Source organism: Dermacentor variabilis, chromosome 3 (assembly GCF_050947875.1).
Source record: "Dermacentor variabilis isolate Ectoservices chromosome 3, ASM5094787v1, whole genome shotgun sequence".
Taxonomy (NCBI): Eukaryota; Metazoa; Arthropoda; class Arachnida; order Ixodida; family Ixodidae; genus Dermacentor; species Dermacentor variabilis.
Window position 1 is genome coordinate 16,106,292 of NC_134570.1, and position 14,012 is coordinate 16,120,303.

At 44.7% G+C, this 14,012-nt stretch overlaps 1 protein-coding gene across 4 annotated transcripts in view; it reads left to right on the forward strand.

The window, feature by feature from the left end:
• melt (ventricular zone expressed PH domain-containing protein melted) overlaps window positions 1-14,012 on the forward strand; it is a 125,530-nt gene that overhangs the window by 64,165 nt on the left and 47,353 nt on the right. For all 4 annotated transcript variants that reach the window (XM_075684286.1, XM_075684288.1, XM_075684289.1 and 1 more), the window contains exon 11: window positions 1,502-1,898. In XM_075684286.1, coding sequence (XP_075540401.1) covers window positions 1,502-1,898 — 397 coding nt within the window. The remainder of the gene's footprint in view (window positions 1-1,501; window positions 1,899-14,012) is intronic.

Genomic DNA, 14,012 nt, shown 5'->3' on the forward strand with positions numbered 1-14,012 from the left:
AAGTTTTGAAAAGCCCACTCGGTGACAATTGTTGTGGCACAAGACACCGATGCGCCTCCAGCTTGTGGGGCCCGAGCTACCTGTAAGGCGCTTTTTTGTTTTCATGTTGCATAGTCTGAAACAATATTGAGCTGGTGAACAATGCCAGATTATGATGCTCGAAACGTGATGCTCACTTTGCCCCCCCTCCCCCCCCTGCATCATGAAGAGGTGACACATTTGGGTTATTGCTGTTAGATATGGGACCTTTTCCTGAGCCTCCTTCGAGTTCACCAGACCACATCGAATAGCGCCACACCTAAGTAAGGAACGCAGAACCAGATCTACCCCGTTCCTGAGGCGCGACACGTGCAAACGAGTTGGCGTCCCCCACCTCGTGCGCTGCAGGTGTAGCTATTCACTGCTTGACTCTTCCCGAAAGTGTAGCGGGAGCCTGGCACGGTTCCTGGTAACGTGGGTCCCGAGGCAAAATGGCTGTAATGCACCGTGAAGCCCTGGCAGCAATCCCCCCATACGCCTTTCTGAAGGCAGTTGCAGACTGGGAAGGCAATACCGCAGAGAGAACTAAGCCCTCGGACAATTGGGGCCCAAGGAGCGACCCTGTGCGCTGGGTGTGACACAATCGCACTGGCACCTACCATTGGTCGAAAATGACGCCACCTGAGCGGGCTTGCCGATTGGCCGAAAATGACGTGACTTTGAGACACCGAAAGGGTTAAAAGCCAGAGACCGGGAGCAGCAAGGGAGCATTCCTTCATTCATCTCTTTCGAGCTTCTTGCCACGGGCCGCAGCGTCCGAGTAGCTGCCGGCCCGTAATGACTTTATGACTGTTAATTTCTTTGTACTCTCACTGTAAATAATGTAAATAAGCCTCCAGTTTTCATCCCGACGTCCTCCTCAACCTCGGCCAACTCCCGCACCCAACGGCGAGGTCCAAATATCTGGGGGACAGCATTTGGGATTGTCCTCCAGATCCAACACTGCCTATCAAAAGTATGCTGTATGCTTCCACCAGCACTACATCACACACTGTGAAATAGATGGGTGAATATGCTTATCGCAATAGGGTTGGCGACAATAGTTGTGAGTGTGACAGCTCGCAAGGAAGTTGGTTGGTACTTGAGGAGGGAACCGAGTTTGTGCTGGCTTCTTAAGTGTCAAGAGCGGGCGAATAATGCCAGGAAACTGCTGTGGCATGCACATACTTCCCTCAATTGCTTTCACTTTCTTCTTGTTCACATGGGATCTAGTGGCTGGAAAATGTATAATACAATCGCAGTTTGGGAGTGTACTGAATATTGGTGTTGAAAGGTTGTGTTTTCCAGGAATGTATTAACTGGTGAAAAAGAAGTGTGACTGTATTGTGTCATTTTTTTTTTTGTTCTCGATTATGAACGTTGGTGCCAGCAAATGGTACAAAATGGTATCGTATCAGCAAGTTTCTAGTGTATTATCTCTTGACAATTTCTTACTTTGCTTGTGTGCTCCTTCTTCATGCAGCATTCCGACACTGATAGAAGAAGCACAACCATTGCCAGTGATAGGTCGTCACCCTGTCCTGACTGTGTCAATAACCAGCAATGTGGCAAGGCGGGGCCCAGCAGATCTGGGAGCTGGGGCGCTTGAGGGAGGCTCCTCTCTTAAGGGGGCAGTGCCCAGTCCTTCCCCACCTCCGCTGGGGCCCACCCCATCGTGCTCTTCTTCGTCTGCCACACCGCCCCCCTACGCAGAAGGAGGAACGTCATCTTCCTCACGCCTCGGCGCACCACACAGCGGCTCACTGAGCTCGGGCTGCAACCAGCAGCATTTGAAGGGCAGCGGCGGAGGCACAAGCTCGGCTACTGAGGATGAAACTATGCCAGTGGTGCCACGCAAGGTAGCGCAATCCAATGCACAGGTGAGTACATGAAACCTTTAGTGGGAACCTTTCTGCGCACAGTATGCATACTGTGCTGACTTTCAACTAAAACATTTTTTTTTATCTAAAGGTTATTTATTTATAATGAGAAAGATTAGGTACCATATTTATACAAATCACGGTCGCATTTTCATATGGATGAAATGCAAAAATGCCCGTGTACCACACATTAAAGGCCAACTGCAACGAAATTTCACTTGAGCTAAATTGACTATAAATGCAAGCATGTACTCTCATAGTAATCTTGATAAAGCCGTAAGGCTGGTAATTGCCGAATTTTGTTATTAGCAGCTATTAAGTAGCGCATATGCAGGCGGTGCATGCACTGTGCGGCAAAGCAGTAGCAATCCGGATATGGTGAATATCGAAGAACCGTATGCAAGTGTTGATCTCTTAGTTGCGCCACATTGCGTCTAGGCAGCCAGGCGCATTGCTTGCTCATGATTTGTGAGTTGATGGGCATCTCTCTCGGCGTGTGTTCTCCCTGTTGTGCTCGTAATTTGAGCTGTTGCAGGAATGCGGTGCGTTGCGTGGCAATCAGGTGCTCGAATACATACTCAAACGCAGGCAGTGACAGTGCAGTACACAATGCTGAGTAGAGAAAGTACGAACACGTCTTTCCTCTCCCAGCTTTCAGAGTGAATTTAAAGCATGAACTGCAGCGCAGCAGGCAAGTGCGACATGAACCAGCCAACCCGCACTAAGCATGTAAACTTCAATTGATGAAGCTGCATAAGCTACATTTCAACAGCACAGTCACTTACCCATCAAGATCTGCTTGGCAAATGCTTTCTCGTGTTGACTGTAAGTACTATATGCCTAATTTAACACAGCAAGCTGGCTGAGTTGGTGACTGAACGTGGTCCTATTCTCTGTGTATTTAATCACTTGTTTGAAAAAATAAACCAGTTGTTAGTCTGCGCTTCTATCGTCCATTTCCTTTTGTCCTTTGGCTGGGCAGTGCTTCCCACACCTAGAAATATGTACTATATGCCGCAATGGCAGACGAAAACCAAAGGTGATGTTCAAAGGTAAGTTGTAATCGAGGGCGATATTACCGAGCAATCATTTCCGGTAGTGCATCACCTTATTTTGTGCATCTCTACATCATACGCAATGAAATAGACAATAGACAAACTAAATACTTTCAGACACAGTGCCAGAAACGAGCAGCAACCACATGCTGCATTTGTCGCAAAGGAGAACGTGACATGGCGGCCATGGTGTAGATACAGCTGCAAGCCATGCAGGAATGCAATGCCACCAGAGTGAAATAGGTGAAGCTTTATCCAGGCCACAGTACCGCCTGTCTGTCCACGAGTTTATGCACACTTAGTGCCGAGCCCCTCTTGCCGGGCCATGCCAAGCCTCAGCTACTTATCCTTTACTACAGAAGGCGGTAGTTGTCTGACCGGTTGATGAGTTCAGAGCTTCCAGCGTGCCAGGCAATGACTGGGAAAGTCTTATATGCCATGCTGGAGATGCCAAGATGGCAAAATTTTTACCCTGCACTTTAAATGTGACCCGCAGTAGCGCGGTGATCAATTGGTGCCGCAGCACTAGCAGACAAATGCGCAGCGAGAACGCACTTCTTTGTATGTCGAAAGTGCAAACGCAACACGCTCGTTTCTCTGAATCCAAACAGCATGCTGCTGGTAAGCCAAGCTAGCGTGTGATAAGACATGTTCTATTCCCGCGCCGGCCACACTAGACTGTAGAGCCACAGAGCACCTATATAAACTTGTAGAGCATCCAGTTTTTACTGATTTAGGATAACTGCACCCCACATGGATCGCACCCGCGTTAAGCTATACTATACCACAGCTTTAGCTTGGCCACACCAATACACTCTTCTTCGAGTGGAGGCAGAACACATCGAGGCCCTGCTATTGAACATAGACAACCAGATAGAGAAGACCGGCTGGACTCTTGAATACTTCGCATTAAAGAACATCGCGGACGTGCAACAGCATTGTCACAGCGCACGAAGCAGCTAATATACTAACTCTGTTACTACCAGACATATGGGACCTGATTACTGATACACCGCAACAAGTAATACAAGGAATACAAGTAAAGAAAGCTATAGCCTCCTCTCAAGGTGGCCTGGGAAAGCAGACAGCACAGGTGCTGGTTCTCCACATTCTTCACTGTACATCACTTCTGCCGAGTGATAATGGCAGCATTTTTTTCAGCTTCGGTATGAAAGGCATAAATTTTTTCAAGCTCTTTGTGACACATTGACCTGTATTTCAAGCCTAAAATTTTACGCAGAGGCTGCTGCATGTTTAAAGTATCTGAAACTGGGCTTTTTACGCAGTCGAAAATTTTGTTGCAGTTGGCCTTGAAGTGCACTTCAAAGAACCCCAGGTGGTGAGAATTAATCCAGAGTTGCCTGCTACGGTGTGCCTCATAATCATGTCGTGGTGTTGGCATGTAATACCACAGCATTTTTTCTTAATGAAATATGAACCTTTTCATAAAAAAATAATAAAATGGGTGTGAAAATGGCAAGTTCATTACATTCGGGTACAAAAAGGAAACCCGCCGTGGTTGCTCAGTGGCTATGGTGTTAGGCTGCTGAGCACGAGGTCGCAGGATCAAATCCCGCCCACGGCGGCCGCATTTCGTTGGGGGCGAAATGCGAAAACACCCGTGTACTTAGATTTAGGTGCACGTTAAAGATCCCCAGGTGGTCGAAATTTCTGGAGTCCTCCACTACGGTGTGCCTCATAATCAGAAAGTGGTTTTGGCACGTAAAACCCCATAATTTTTTTTTTTTTACAAAAAGGAAAGCCTACCATCAGAGCCATCACACACAGCGTCGTCATTATCACAAGACGATGGCGGAGCATGTTTTATTGAAGGTATATGTGGGTTCATTTTGTGCTCGACCACGATTAATTTAGCGAGATTTGGCATGCCTCAGCACTGGATGCGTCGGTGTATAAGCCCACCAGTGTTTCTGAAGCCATGCCACGCTCGCTATCTGCGCAGAGTGCCAGGAATGCTATTGGCCACACATTTCGACAAATCCGATGCAGAGTCAGGTAAAATCTTGTGAAAGTGTCAGTAGTAAAACTGCCGTATGTGGATATTACCTGTGGCCAATGAACAGCAAATGGTGACGGCAACGTGCCACTTTCATTATGAAAGCTCACCTAAAAAAAATATTCCTCTTCTGTGAAGGTAAATTCTCCAAGTCTAGTTTTTTTCTGACTGTGATTGCAGGAACATGCTATATTATTCTTTTATAAATCGTGTGCATTTCACCTTCAGGTGCACATTTATTTTGTTACTTCAATTAAGCCCATGAAATTGGATGCACTTTAGATTCGGGCGCATGGTAGAATTGTGTAAATACTGTGTCTTTCGGCTGTGAGTCAGTTCTGTTTTCACGTACCTTTGTATCATGCCTCGTCACTGTGCGTGCTGTATATAGAAGATCATGAAATACTGACTTGCCTAAGCCTCCACTCTAGCACATTAGTGAGGACATCTGTAAAGCTCCTTACAAGCATCTGATGACAGATGTCTTCCCTAGGCAAGTGGTTCATTGCCATGAGTACATAAGAGAATCCTTGTGCATCAGTCTAAGAGTGAGAGAGAGTGGCTGGAATGGAAGTGTCATCAGTATGTTGTCAGTGAAAGCAAAGCAAGGTGGGATCTTGCTGGGGCTACAATCACTTGTGGGCAGTAGATGTTAGACTGAAGGTTGAGAACAAGGCCATTATTCATGGTGTAGGAGCAAAATGCTCACTATCCACTCAGCGGGCCCAGATTCAGTCTTTATGTGACCAAAACTGTTCGTTTTGTTTTCTACACCTTGTGATAGGTTTTATGTCAATTAGCTCTTATTTAGGGACTGTGGGTACTGTTAACTACAGTACTCGGTGCACACATTCACTTGAGTGCTGCCATATTTGGCAGCAAACCGGTACATGTGTGCAAAACAAGGCATACACACAGTAATGAAAAAACATGCTACACTTTATTGGATTTTAACAAGATGCGCTGGAGTAGAGGCAGCTTTAAGCAATTTTAGCAGGCCAGAGGAAAGTAAAGCAACTCTAAAGCTAGGGTAATATAAGGGTGTGTGAATACCGAATAGTAGATTTCGAATCAAATATTCAATTGACTCAAGTAAAAAAAGTTGAATATCAAATAAAATATCAGAAAGTTCTTTAAAAATTTGAATGCTTACAAATTTTGGACAAGAAAGCACAGTGCTGAACATGCCCAGTAGTCTCCTATCATTGCATAACATGAAGGTAGCAAGGTATCAGTAACTTAGGTACACGGAAATCAAGATATATGGTAAATATTAAAAGAAACTTTGAATTAGTGTCAGCACTGATTACACCTCAATTCTAGTGTATGAAGTCCTAGAAAATAATTTTTTGTCAATAGATTATCTGTTGAATAGAATCAAGTGCTTTTTCCTCTATGAAGTTAATGAATTATTGGCATTTGTAATACCACTGAGGTTCTCAGTTTAATAGCAGACCTGTATTTTATGGCAATCTTTTGTTGCATAGAGAGTCTTGCGTTCCAGTTTTTCTCCAAAATACAGGTGAGCTTTCCATGCATAGCTGTCCTTAGCGCTGTGTGGGGCAACCGCTGTCAGCACCAACAGTAAAAAGCAGGCACTGTTTCATTGTCAGGTTCAGCATGATTTGCCACATCTGACATGAAGGTTGTTGACGCCCGACGAAGCAGCGCTGATTAGGCCTAATGGCCTAGGCAGTGCGGCTGTGATGAAAATTAGCTGCTGGATGATATGGTAGCGGGCCGCAAACTGTAATGGAATATTTGCCGCAAAATATTTGTAGTGGTGGCTCATCAGGGATTGGTCCCAAGATCACACATACGGGCTAGATTGATGGCTGTCAAAGCGGTGTTAAGTTCATCGCCGCATATCCAGTACAATCTGTGCACTTTCACACTTTACAAAATATGTGCTGCTTTTGTTGTCAATACTTCTGTTCACGTCGTGTTATTGCTTTCATCGCTCGTCGACCTGGGCGAACCTCACTCATACTGATAAGAGGCGGCGCCGGCCAACACGGCGGCATGCAATTGCCGCATCGCGCTGATGTAGGGGAGTGCATGTAGTAATGCAGAAGTGCTCGCAGAGACAAAGTGCGCGACTGTGTCAGCTGGGGTGGCCCTTACACGGCACGCTTGGCACTCCTTTTGTGTGGAAAACAACGAAGTGAGATGCTCGCTTGTGCAGATAGAGCAAGAGGGGCTCCGTGGCGCACGCGGCACTGCATGGATCTATATACTATATATACCAAATTGAAAAATCGAGTAGTAGATTTTATTCATGCTATGACTTCCCTCCACATCACTGCTGGCTTCCCAATCAGTTCCTTCTCCTGTGTTGAGCAAGACCAGCTTCAGTCACTTTCGCTGTTTTCTGTCAGGAAAGTTGGCAGAGAGAAGGCAGCAGGTGCATTCAAGATGGCTGCACTCAAGAGCCTAGAGATTAAGTGTGCTCATGGAGGCACTGCAGCACGTTCCACATGCCCGCTTTTTAGTATGTTCAACCGTGTACTTAATTAGAAGAACAGAGGAAGTTTGCATATAGGCAGTAATCATCGAAGTGAATTTCTGCAGAACATCCAGCTATATATTGGGTTAATGCAACACATGTCCCGCACGAAATGTACAAACCATGTCTGACTGATCGCAGATGTGTTTGCTGCAGCTTAAAAGAGGCATCATTAAAAGAGGCTTAAAAGACGCGATGAAATCCCATGCTGGCGTATCTTACGCTGCTGTTGGTCCCTCTTTTACTGAATCTGACGTGTTGAACCCCATAACAAGTATCTTCACTGCAGAAGTCTACGCAGTACCGTGTGCAGTAAAACATATAAAGAAACTGAAACTGGACAAAGCCATCATATTCACAGACTCCTTAAGTCTTGTAAAAGCAATCATTTCTTCTCAAAAGCATACGAATCCTGTCTTCAATGAACTCTACTCACTCCTATGTAACATCTACTTATCACATAGGCATGTAGTAATATGCTGGGTTCCTGGCCATAGAGGAATCGAGGGAAATGTGCTTGCCGACGAGATCGCCAAATCAATAGCATCGCAAGGTATTCGTTCTGCTGCTGTCCCTGCCACAGACATGAAGGCTTTTCTAAGACACAAACTCCGAAGCCACTGGCAGCGTTTGTGGGACACAGAAACAAGTAATAAGCTTCACCTAATTAAGCCAAAGCTTGGTCCCTGGCACCCAACTACGAAAATACGAAAAACAGATATCCTACTCACTAGACTGAGAATAGGACACACATTTGGTACTCACAACTCTCTCTTGTCCGGTAACGAGCCTTCAACCTGTGGCAGACGTGGCGACCGCCTGACCGTCCTCCATGTCTTCCTGGAGTGCCGGGAAGCCGAAAGAGACAGGAGGAAACATTTCCCGTTTGCATACCGCCATTGTATTCCCCTGCATCCGGCTATGTTTTTTGGTGAAGAACCACTTTTTAAGACCAAAGCAGTCCTCGCTTTCTTAAAAGATGTTGTACTACATGTTACAAGCCCATTCATTTCGTAGCGCATCCTCTTTCCAGAGGATATCGCTAGGATAGATTCTCTTTATAGCACATGCCTCTAGGCCCTTGGGTTTCAAGGGCCCCGGGGAGGCAGTAGTGCTCTAGACTATTTTATACATCTAGATAATCACATGTTTTATATATTACATCATTCTATCTCAATGCCTTCTAATGTTCATAGTACACGTCAACGTCAATAGTCATTCCCATAATTTTATTACTCCTACATTTTACGGAATTTGGATCAACTCTTTTAGGCCCATTTACAGCCAAGGCACATTAAGATCACCGAACCCATCTGTCCACTTTGAATTCATTAACATTAGCATGGCGCTCTTTGGCCACACCTGGCCCTTGAGCCATTAAACACCAAACATCATCATCAAGCATGTACAAAGGCCACTTCCAAGGTCGCCTGGTGTACACGCGGCTCAGAACCATATTGTTCTGGCGGCCTGTCTCGCCACTCTTAGGATTTGCCCGTGAGCGAAAGTTGTGATATATTTTTCGCTATACGTATATGCTAATGCGCTCTTCTCACACCTGATGACTCGGCCTTTGGGGGCACAAAAGACGAGGATGTAGCAATGCCAGCTCGTTCTGAGAGCGCTTCTCTGATGCCGGGGGCAGGCAGACGCGACAGTAAGCTAATGAGTGGATATCCGTGCATACGCGGCTCGTAGATTCTCAGTAAGCGCTCAAACTTTTTTAACACATGTTTAAAGTGTCTTCTTATTCATCGAAAATATATGGTGTACCTACCCTCATCCTTGGCTGCATACACACGGGAGATTCCGAAACCATGATGTTAGAGCCATTGAGAAATACTACGCTGCGCTACCTGTCGCGATCAGACAAGCCCGTCTATCGCAGTTAATTCAAGCATGTTTTCAGGCATGTAGGATCGTCTGGGCTGGAATTGTCCAACGTAAGGTGGCCTCACAGCTTGCACGGTTATCTGACTGAGCTAGCTTGGATGCTCGGTTGCCATAGTCAGAAGTTCAAATCCTCGTGCTTTCTTTTTCTTCTTTCCTTTCTTTCTTTCTTTCCTTCTTTCTTTTTTTCTTTTTTTTTTTAAAGCTGAAGGTGGGAAGCTCGAATTCACCTCGTCCACTACACTACATCTCCAGGCTTAGAGTGGTGCCTGACACCGGCAAAAATTCCGAGAGTCAGTGAGGCTATACTAATCCAGGTACAACCAAATTAGGAAGACCCACTAAGCTTCAACAAAAGACACTCCCTCATCAGAACATGAATTGGCCTCCCTGGTACAGTATTCAGCCACTCCCTCCCAAATGACTCATTCGATCAACCAATGGTCCTCAGTCCCCAGCAGCTGTGGAGCACCTGACCAAGGCGGCGGTTAGGCCTGTAACAGCAGAGTGTGCTAAGAATCTCTGGACCCGGACAGGCTGCCAATGTAAACTGACCCTAGCAACATTTAACACACGAACTCTCTCGAGTGAAGCTAGCCTAGCCTCTTTGAGGAACTATCAGGCATTGTTTGGGATATCACTGGCCTCAGTGAGGTTCGAAGAACTGGTGAGGCTTATACAGTGCAGACAAATGCCCTTGTCCTCTGTTATAGAGGACTTCCAGATCAGAAGCAGTATGGAGTATAATTCCTAATTGATAAGGACATAGCAGGCAACATTGATGAATTCTACAGCATTAATGAGAGGCTAGCTTCAGTCGTAATCAAACTTAATAAAAGGTATAGATTAAAGGTAGTACAAGCCTACGCTACAACATGCAGTCACGATAATGATGAAGTAGATCAGTTTTATGAAGATGTTGAATTAGCGATGAGAAAAGTGCAAACTCACTATAATGTTGTAATGGCGACTTCAATGCAAACATGGGGAAAAAGCAGGCTGGTGAACAAGCAATTGGCAACTATGGCGTTGACTCTAGGAACGCCAGAGGAGAGATGCTGGTAGAATTTGCAGAAAGGAATAAGCTTCGAATAATGAACACTTTTTGAGGAAGCGTAGCAACAGACAGTGGACCTGGAAAAGCCCTAATAGTGAAACAAGAAATTAAATTGATTTCACACTTTCTGCTGATCCCAACATAGTGCAGGACGTAGAAGTTATAGGTAGGGTAAAGTGCAATTATCATAGGTTAGTGAGGGCTAGGATTCACCTCAGTTTGAAAAGAGAAAGAGCAAAATTGGTCAAGAAGAAACAGGCCAATTTGGATGCAGTAAGGGTAGAAGCAGACCAATTCAGGCTGGTACTTGCAAACAAATATGCAGCCTTAGAACAGAGATGAAAATTACATAAAAATAACGAATGAAAATGTAACTAGGCTGGCTTCAGAAGCAGCATTTGGGAGGTAAGGCACCAAGGCAACCCATAGGTAAGCTCTCCCAAGTAACAAAGGACCTAATAAAGAAACGACAAAGCATGAAAGTGTCCAACTCAAGGGATCAGATAGAATTCGCTAAACTCTAAAAACTGATCGACAAGGAGAAAATACGGCATATTTGAAACTATAATGTGAGGTAGACTTGAGGAAGCAGTAAAAAATGGACACAGCATGAAATCAGTGAGAAGGAAACTTGGCATAGGACAAACCAAGATGTACACACTGAAAGATAAGCAGGATAATATGATTCAGAAGATCATATCGGAAGCGGAAGACTTCTATACTGACCTGTACAGTACCCAGAGCAACCACGATACCTCCATTCGAAGTAGTAATGAACAGGTTACAGAGGCCCCTTCTGTACATAGCAATGAGGTTAGAAGGACCTTGCAAGACATGAAATGGGGAAAAGCAATAGGAGAAGATGGAATAACAGTCGATTTAAGCAAAGATGGAGGAGACATAATGCTTGAAAAACTGGCGGCCCTTTATTCAAACTGTATATTGACTTGAAGGGTCCCAGAGAACTGGAAAAATACCAACATTATCATCATCATCATCATCATCATCATCAGCTTGGTTACGCCCACTGCAGGGCAAAGTCCTCTCCCATACTTCTCCAACAACCCCGGTCATGTACTAATTGTGGCCATGTCGTCCCTGCAAACTTCCTAATCTCATTTGCCCACCTAACTTTCTGCCGCCCCCTGCTACGCTTCCCTTCCCTTGGGATCCAGTCCGTAACCCTTAATGACCATCGGTTATCTTCCCTCCTCATTACATGTCCTGCCCATGCCCATTTCTTTTTCTTGATTTCAACTAAGATGTCATTAACTCGCATTTGTTCCCTCACCCAATCTGCTCTTTTCTTATCCCTTAACGTTACACCTATCATTCTTCTTTCCATAGCTCGTTGCGTCGTCCTCAATTTGAGTAGAACCCTTTTCGTAAGCCTCAAGGTTTCTGCCCCGTAGGTGAGTACTGGTAAGACACAGCTATTATATACTTTTCTCTTGAGGGATAATGGCAATCTGCTGTTCATGATCTGAGAATGCCTGCCAAACGCACCCCAGCCCATTGTTATTCTTCTGATTATTTCCGTCTCATGATCCGGATCCGCCGTCACTACCTGCCCTAAGTAGATGTATTCCCTTACGACTTCCAGTGCCTTGCTGCCTATTGTAAATTGCTGTTCTCTTCTGAGACTGTTAAGCATTACTTTAGTTTTCTGCAGATTAATCTTTAGACCCATTCTTCTGCTTTGCCTCTCCAGGTCAGTGAGCATGCATTGCAATTGGTCCCCTGAGTTACTATACTAAGCAAGGCAATATCATCAGCGAATCGCAAGTTACTAAGGTATTCTCCATTAACTTTTATCCCCAATTCTTCCCAATGCAGGTCTCTGAATACCTCCTGTAAACACGCTGTGAATAGCATTGGAGATATCGTATCTCCCTGCCTGACGCCTTTCTTTATTGGGATTTTGTTGCTTGCTTTATGGAGGACTGCGGTGGCTGTGGAGCCGCTATCGATATCTTTCAGTATTTTTACATACGGCTCGTCTACACCCTGATTCCGTAATGCCTCTATGACTGCTGAGGTTTCGACAGAATCAAACGCTTTCTCCTAATCAAAGAAAGCTTTATATAAGGGTTGGTTATATTTCGCACATTTCTCTATCACCTGATTGATAGTGTGAATATGATCTATTGTTGAGTAGCCTTTACGGAATCCTGCCTGGTCCTTTGCTTGACAGAAGTCTAAGGTGTTCCTGATTCTATTTGCGATTACCTTAGTAAATAGTTTGTAGGCAACGGACAGTAAGCTGATCGGTCTATAATTTTTCAAGTCTTTGGTGTCCCCTTTCTTATGGATTAGGATTATGTTAGCGTTCTTCCAAGATTCCGGTACGCTCGAGGTCATGAGGCATTGCGTATACAGGGTGGCCAGTTTCTCTAGAACAATCTGTCCACCATCCTTCAACAAATCTGCTGTTACCTGATCCTCCCCAGCTGCCTTCCCCCTTTGCGTATCTCCCAAGGCTTTCTTTACTTCTTCCGGCGTTACCTTCGGGATTTCGAATTCCTCTGGACTAATTTCTCTTCCATTATTGTCGAGGGTGCCACTGGTACTGCATAAATCTCTATAGAAATCCTCAGCCACTTGAACTATCTCATCCATATTAGTAATGATATTGCCGGCTTTGTCTCTTAACGCATACATCTGATTCTTGCCAATTCGTAGTTTCTTCTTCACTGTTTTTAGGCTTCCTCCCTTCCTCCTTTTTAGGCTAACCAACATTATACTAATCCACAAAAAGGGAGATGTTAAAAAATAAAAAAAAATATAGACCCATTAGTTTACTTTCAATGTTATATGAAATATTCACCAATATAGTCTCCAATAGAATAAGGGCAACACTGGACTTCAGTCAACCAAGGGAGCAAGTTGGTTTCAGGAAGGGATACTGTACAATGGATCGTATCCATGTCATCAATCACGTAATAAAAAAATCTGCAGAATTCAATCAGCCTCTCTATATGGCTTTCATAGATTATAAAAAGGCATTTGATTCAATAGAGATACCAGCACTCATAGAGGCATTACGTAATCAAGGAGTACAGGCCACTTACGTAAATATCTTGGGAAATATCTACAGAGATACCACTGCTACCTTAATTCTCCACAAGAAAAATAGGAATATACCTTTAAAGAAAGGCGTCAGACAAGGAGACACAATCTATTCAATGCTATTCACTGCATGCTTGGAAGAAGTATTCAAGCTATTAAACTGGGAAGGCTTAGGAGTAAGGATCAACGGCGAATATCTCGGCAACCTTTGATTTGCAGATGACATTGTCCTGTTCAGCAACACTGGGGACGAGTTACAACAAATGATTGAGGACCTTAACCGGGAGAGTGTATGAGTGGGGTTGAAGATTAATATGCAGAAGACAGAGATAATGATCAATAGCCAGGCAAGGAAACAAAGAGTTCACGATTGCCAGTCAGCCTGTGGAGTCTGTGAAAGAGTATGTTTACCTAGGTCAATTATTCACAGGGGACTCTTATCGTGAGAGGGAAACTTACAGAAAAATAAATATGGGTTGGAGCATATACGGCAGACATAGTCAGATCCTGACTGGAAACT